At 46.7% G+C, this 7500-nt stretch overlaps 1 protein-coding gene across 1 annotated transcript in view; it reads left to right on the top strand.

Annotated features, from left to right (window-relative positions):
* The window catches only part of LOC105898081 (E3 ubiquitin-protein ligase SH3RF3), a 117490-nt gene that overhangs the window by 71831 nt on the left and 38159 nt on the right, over nucleotides 1-7500 (top strand). The window contains exon 2 of the mRNA XM_031560840.1: nucleotides 1167-1442. Coding sequence (XP_031416700.1) covers nucleotides 1167-1442 — 276 coding nt within the window. The remainder of the gene's footprint in view (nucleotides 1-1166; nucleotides 1443-7500) is intronic.

Genomic DNA, 7500 nt, shown 5'->3' with positions numbered 1-7500 from the left:
AGGAGAGGAGAGGAGAGGAGGGGAGAGGCCCCCTATTGTGGGGATGTGGATGACTCAACACAACCCAGCAGGGGGCTTGGGATAAGGGATGCTGTTGGAGTGGATCTGTATGTTTATGTGTATGTGCCTGTGCCTGTGTGTGTGTGTTTGTAGTTTTTCTGTTTGAGTGTGTGTGTGTGTGTGTGTGTGTGTGTGTTTTAGTTTTTGAGTGTGTGTGTGTGTGTGTATCTGAATGAGAGTTGGAGGAAGAGTTTGGGGGACAGAATGTCAATCTGAGATCTGTTCTCAGTCAGAGAAGGATGGCAGATGATTGAAGGGAGCGAGCAGCACCTGCTCTTTTCTCTCTCTCTCTCTCTCTCTCTCTCTCTCTCTCTGGCTTATCACCTGCTCCTGCTCCTGCTCCTGCAGTGTAGCCAGGTCCAGTGGATCACACCAGACATGCCCCCTTCTCCTCTCCCACTGTGTGGCCTTTCATCCCCCACTACCAGCCTGTCAGCACAGACAGGGGCAGATGGAAGCCTGTAATGTCAATTTGGGCAAGGTGGCTTTTAACTCCAGCTTCAGAGTATTTCCAGCTCCTTGCATCAGTCGACCCTTTTGATGGTGTTCCTGCTTCAAAGAGACTGCCCCAACCCTCCCCCCCCCCCCCCCCCCCCCCCCCAGCCCTGCCCTCACTTTCCCCCTATCTTCCCCAGACCTGTGAGTTTTTAGTGGTTTAACACCGATCAATTATTTTAAAGTCGGACTAAAGGTGGACCGGTTTTCCTGTAAAGGTACTATTCTGTCATTGAAAATGGTAGCTAAAGCCAATGTCTGTCTGAAGTAATCTGAGTCTTGAACAGAGTTGGATGAATAAGGCAGTTGCTTTCTTCTTATTGCACCAAAGTGCCGTAATAGGCATCTACAAGATCACCTCAGCTAATGAAGGAGCCTTATGTCTGTCATTGTGAGCCAGCAACAGAGATGATTTCTTAGCCTCAGACAACGTCAGGTCTCTTTTGTTTTGACCACATAACTCTTTCAGTAGATAGAATTGCAATTCCAAGTGACAGTGTGTTGGGAGCTGATTATTCTCACGCAGGTTTTTTCATCCAAAATATCCTTCGGGCCCGAGTGACCAAAAAAATAATTGGACCTTTTTCTTTTTCATTTCTCTCTTGTTCCAGAATGTTCCTCAGCTGCCCTGTGGGAAGGCCCTGTACAGCTACGAAGGGAAGGAGCCAGGTGACCTCAAATTTAACAAGGGCGACATCATCATCCTGCGCCGCAAGGTGGATGAGAACTGGTATCACGGGGAGCTGAACGGCAGCCACGGCTTCCTCCCGGCCAGCTACATCCAGTGCATTAAGCCCCTGTCCCAGACGCCACCACAAGGCAAGGCGCTCTATGACTTTGAGGTCAAGGACAAAGACCAGGACAAAGACTGCCTGACCTTCACAAAGGTATGTGTCTATCTATCATCTGACAAGAACTGGTTCATAGATTTTTTTTTTCTAAACCATAGTTATGTGCAAAGATCAATCGTGTGCAGATTAGATCAGATTAGAGTGATTGTTAAATAGGCTTCCAGAGGATTTCCATTGGTTAGGATGTTTCAGGTATGTTCATTATCTTCCTCTTCCTCTTCCTTCTCTGTTCCTGTTTTCAGTCTCTCTCTCTTCCTGTCTCTATCTGTGTCGTCTGTGGTGCAGATCTCTCTTCATGTCTGTGTCTGTGTCGTCTGTGTGCTGCAGATCTCTCTTCATGTCTGTGTCTGTGTCTGTGCTGCAGATCTCTCTTCATGTCTGTGTCTGTGTCTGTGCTGCAGATCTCTCTTCATGTCTGTGTCTGTGTCTGTGCTGCAGATCTCTCTTCATGTCTGTGTCTGTGTCGTCTGTGTGCTGCAGATCTCTCTTCATGTCTGTGTCTGTGCTGCAGATCTCTCTTCATGTCTGTGTCTGTGCTGCCGATCTCTCTTCATGTCTGTGTCTGTGTCGTCTGTGTGCTGCAGATCTCTTTTCATGTCTGTGTCTGTGTCTGTGCTGCAGATCTCTCTTCATGTCTGTGTCTGTGTCGTCTGTGTGCTGCAGATCTCTCTTCATGTCTGTGTCTGTGTCTGTGGTGCAGATTTTTTTTTTCTAAACCATAGTTATGTGCAAAGATCAATCGTGTGCAGATTAGATCAGATTAGAGTGATTGTTAAATAGGCTTCCAGAGGATTTCCATTGGTTAGGATGTTTCAGGTATGTTCATTATCTTCCTCTTCCTCTTCCTTCTCTGTTCCTGTTTTCAGTCTCTCTCTCTTCCTGTCTCTATCTGTGTCGTCTGTGGTGCAGATCTCTCTTCATGTCTGTGTCTGTGTCGTCTGTGTGCTGCAGATCTCTCTTCATGTCTGTGTCTGTGTCTGTGCTGCAGATCTCTCTTCATGTCTGTGTCTGTGTCTGTGCTGCAGATCTCTCTTCATGTCTGTGTCTGTGTCTGTGCTGCAGATCTCTCTTCATGTCTGTGTCTGTGTCGTCTGTGTGCTGCAGATCTCTCTTCATGTCTGTGTCTGTGCTGCAGATCTCTCTTCATGTCTGTGTCTGTGCTGCCGATCTCTCTTCATGTCTGTGTCTGTGTCGTCTGTGTGCTGCAGATCTCTTTTCATGTCTGTGTCTGTGTCTGTGCTGCAGATCTCTCTTCATGTCTGTGTCTGTGTCGTCTGTGTGCTGCAGATCTCTCTTCATGTCTTCACCTCCAGCCCCTCTCTCATTATGGCTTCATTAGCAGAGCAGGCAGCATAATCACAGGCAGCAGCGGCTTGCATCAAAGAGCCTGTCAGCCTGATAAACTGATAGACCCTGAGTCTCCACTACATTTGAGGCTGAATTTGCACGCGACAAATCCCTTTTTTCCTCTCTAAACTTTCCCTTTTTATTGATCTGGCCTGTAGACTAGAGGAAATATGTCTGCCCTCCTCAAGCTGTTGACCATTTATAATTTTGACAAATAGAACACTCGATATTTTCTGTGTAGTACATCAGGTGACTAGTGGCAATTATCAGCCCAATCTGTTCGAAGAATGGGCCTCCTGAGCCGGGGCCATGTGGGGCACAGCGTTTCATAAATGCCTATTTCTAGACATCCTGCTTAAGCCACAAAGGTCAGAGTGGGAGAGGGAACTGTTGATTGTTCCTCACGATTGGGGAAGATGGGGTCTAAATGGGGCTCCTTTTTTTTATCAGGTTTCATATCGCTCCAGGACTGACAGCCTTATTGAGAGTACATTAAGCATTCATGCAGCCGCCCGCTCCCCAGGTAGAGCGAGCGAGTTCCTGTGTCACAGGGGTAATTATGCTGAGTGGGAGCACACAATGGAGGGGTCCCTTTCATCAGAGCCGTGCCCGTCAGTCAACTTCCATCTCTCTCTCTCTCTCTCTTTCGCTCTCTATGTCTTTCTTTCTCTCTCTCTCTCTCCACCAACCCATCGCTCCAACCCTTCTTCCGACACACTTACACATACATGGAAAAGTCTTGCACGCGATTCTGCTTTTGTGGAACACTAGCATAAACATCTAGCATTTGTATTCCCCACTGTTCCGTCTCCACTTCAAAGCCTGTCATTTGTCTGTTCTGTTTATCTAAGAGAGTGTGTGTGTGTGTGTGTGTGTGTGTGTGTGTGTGTGTGTGTGTGTGTGTGTGTGTGTGTGTGTGTGTGTGTGTGTGTGTGTGTGTGACTACACTGGTATCTGTGTGTCACTGGAGCGGAGGCCCAAACTTCCCCGCAGGAAGCGGAGGTAGAGGAGCATGGTTTGTCTCCACAAAAGTGCAGCCGCCTTGGACCAGGGACAAAACTCAACAGAGGGGGAGTCTCTGTGTGTGTGTGTGTGTGTGTGTGTGTGTGTGTGTGTGTGTGTGTGTCATAGAGAGAGAGAGAGAGAGAGAGAGAGAGAGAGAGAGAACACTATTCAGTCCCGATGCAGAGCATGAGCAAGTCAGGCCATCCCCTGTGAAAGAGGAGAAGGCGAGTGGCCGCCGTCCGTCAGTGCTCTCATTGTTCTCAGATTGAGTCCATCATGGCTGCCAAGGGGACAGGTGGGGGCAGCCTCACTGGGAGGCCTCTCATGCACTCAGAACACAGAACACAGTGCCATATTGATTTCACTGTCCAGCAGTTTAATGATGCTTTCATTACAGGTCAGCCAATTAGTCAATAAAGCTTTTGATCAATTCTGCATCGGCATATCTGCTGTTCCGGTGGTGCATTGACACAAAGCAGCAGAAAGGCCTGTGTGTAGTGTTGGTGTGTAGCGCATGTGTTCAGCCTCAGTGTGTAGTGTTGGTAGAGCATGTGTTCAGCCTGTGTGTAGTGTTGGTGTGTAGAGCGTGTGTTCAGCCTGTGTGTAGTGTTGGTGTGTAGAGCATGTGTTCAGCCTCAGTGTGTAGTGATGGTAGAGCATGTGTTCAGCCTGTGTGTAGTGTTGGTTGGTAGAGCATGTGTTCAGCCTGTGTGTAGTGTTGGTGTGTAGAGCATGTGTTCAGCCTGTGTGTGGTGTTGGTGTAGAGCGTGTGTTCAGCAGCAGCCAGGCCTGTGTGTAGTGTTGATGTGTAGAGCATGTGTTCAGCCTGTGTGTAGTGTTGGTGTGTGGAGCATGTGTTCAGCAGCAGCCAGGCCTGTGTGTAGTGTTGGTGTGTAGAGCATGTGTTCAGCCTGTGTGTAGTGTTGGTGTGTAGAGCATGTGTTCAGCCTGTGTGTAGTGTTGGTGTGTAGAGCATGTGTTCAGGCCTGTGTGTAGTGTTGGTAGAGCATGTGTTCAGCCTGTGTGTAGTGTTGGTGTGTAGAGCATGTGTTCAGCCTGTGTGTAGTGTTGGCGTAGAGCATGTGTTCAGCCTGTGTGTAGTGTTGGTGTGTAGAGCGTGTGTTCAGCTTGTGTGTAGTGTTGGTAGAGCGTGTGTTCAGCCTCAGTGTAGTGTTGGTAGAGCATGTGTTCAGCCGGAGCTCAGCACTCATCACTGCGCCCAAGGTACATGATCCAGTCCAGTAAGATTTATGATGCGGAGTCTGAGGCAACTCAATAGCTCTCTAACACAGTGATGAGAACTGATCCCAGACCAGCCCGACCACACAGCCGAGATACATTGAGTAAGAATCGATCCGTTTCAGATTCCCCCTCTCTCTCTCCCTCTCTATCTCTCCCTCTCTCCCTCTCTCTCCCTCTCTCTCCCTCCCTCTCACGAGGTCAAATTCTAATTCAGGTAGCTTTATTGGCATGACCGTTCATGTACAGTGTTGCCAAAGCAAAGAAAAGAAAAGAAAAACACTGATAGTGGTTTAAAATTTCAACAATGAAGCTAACTGGGGAAAAACACACAAACATGAACACATACAGTATATGTTTTCACAATGAAGGAGAAAGTATATCATTGTCTCCATCCCAGCAGTCATACAGTGAGCACAAATGCGTTGTTCTCTTAGTGGCCACGATTTGTAGCCTTTCTTTCTTTGCTGCTAGGTTGTGGTCGCCGAGCCTGTACTGCGTTAGGACTTGCCTCTGGTGTGAAGATACTCTGCTAATTCATAGTCTATCTTTAGTGTCAGATAGCATTCAAATTTGGTTTGTGATTTGGTTTCATTGTCCCAGAGTTCCAAATACACTTTCTTACTTTGGTTCTTAATTAGTTTAGCTCTGATCTGACTTTGGGAAGGAGCGTTGGTCTGATCTTGATGGGTTAGTGTATGAGTTAACTTGAGCACTGACCCACAGAGAGGACTGGCTTCAGGGCTGACCTCTTAAGTTTGAGAGGATTTCTAGTTAATTCAGTATGCAGGTCTTCTGTTGTAGCCGTTTTGGACATTTTTGTCCAGACATAAAGTTTGCATTTGCCCTGGGTTAGTTTGACTGTGTTTATATGATTATATTGTTTCTATATCTTTATATTGGACTACCATTTCATTGAACTTTAGAATGATTGTTAATTTGTCACCTGAACCGCCCATTAATAGTTGTCACCTGGACGGCTCATCAGTAGATTTCACCTGGACGGATTATTAGTGGTGGCACCTGGACAGCTCATGAGGAGAACTTGGTAGCAAATGTTGGGTCTAGAGGCGTGTAAAAGATATGGTTTTTTGATCACTTTTCGATACTAGTTTAGCCTTTTTTAGTTTACTGTAGTTAACTTTGCTTTATTGTCTGAATTTACTACTCGTTTATGTTCACCTTTTTGGAGCCAAAATAAATGGATTATTCTTTCAACTTTTGGAGTAACGAGAGTGCGTAATCCACTACCTGCTGACCAGACCCACAGCCTTGACTGGAACTTGGATTTGGAAAATTAGAAATCATAGAAAGGCCGCCACATCTTCTGTGGGATGTTTGTCTGATCCAGTGAAATCTATCTTATTGAGTGGACTGCATATCTCACACCCATACAGATGCAATGGGGCTTATTGAGTGGGCCGCATATCTCACACCCATACAGATGCAATGGACATGATGACACTGTCACACATCTTGCGCCAGATTTTGATTGGAATTTGTATTCTATGGACATTTCTTTTGATAGCATAGAGGGCTTAGTGAGCTTTTTTCTTTCACAGATTCACTGCAAGGTCAAACTTTTCTGAGGCGCTGAGTGTCAGATCAAGATAATCATAACATGATGAATGCTCTAGAACGCTGTTTCCTAGAGTGAAAAAGGTATCTGGTTTCCTGTGATGTTCCTGGCTTTCTTTTGGAACATCATAGTCTTGTTTTTTTGCCAAATGGACTGTCAGGACCGACCCAGTTGTGACAGAAGTGCTCTGGCAGCACCAGGTCATCTGCATTGAGCAGGACTTTAACTTCAGACAGATGAGGCTGCTGATTTGTGTACTCCCTGCATCCCTGCAACAGAGGCAGGCAGACACCGGGTATATACCTCCCCCTCTCTCTCCCTCTTTCACTCTCTCTCCATCTCTCTATCTCTCTCCTGCTTCCCCTAACCCTCTCCCTGTGGCTCCAGGAAGTGTGTAATGAATGTTACCTGGGAGCCGGCCCCGTGCCAGCCCCTTAATCCACACTGGAGGAGAAGGTTCCTTGTGCCACAAACCGCTCAATTACTGCCAGTCCCTGCTTACCCCAGGGCACATCATTAATGAAGCCCGGCGACATCCAGCAGCTCTGCGCCCAGATCCCCCCCCAGAGGCTTACCCTCTTACCCTCCCTCACCCAGTCATCGGCGCCTGGGTCACCCCCTCCCACCCAAATAAACACACGCACACATACACGGAAATACATACACACATAGTGGGCATGGATATACACATATGCAAACTGTACCACAACCATCCATACATACATACATACATACATATGTACATACATTCATACACTTTCGTACGTACATACATACATACATACATACATACATACAGTACATACATACATACATACATACATACATACATACATACATACATACATTCATACATGCAGACATATACATACATACATACATACATACATACATACATACATACATACATACATTCATACATGC

Source organism: Clupea harengus, chromosome 2 (assembly GCF_900700415.2).
Source record: "Clupea harengus chromosome 2, Ch_v2.0.2, whole genome shotgun sequence".
NCBI lineage: Eukaryota > Metazoa > Chordata > Actinopteri > Clupeiformes > Clupeidae > Clupea > Clupea harengus.
This window is presented reverse-complemented; position numbering and strand designations above follow the sequence as displayed.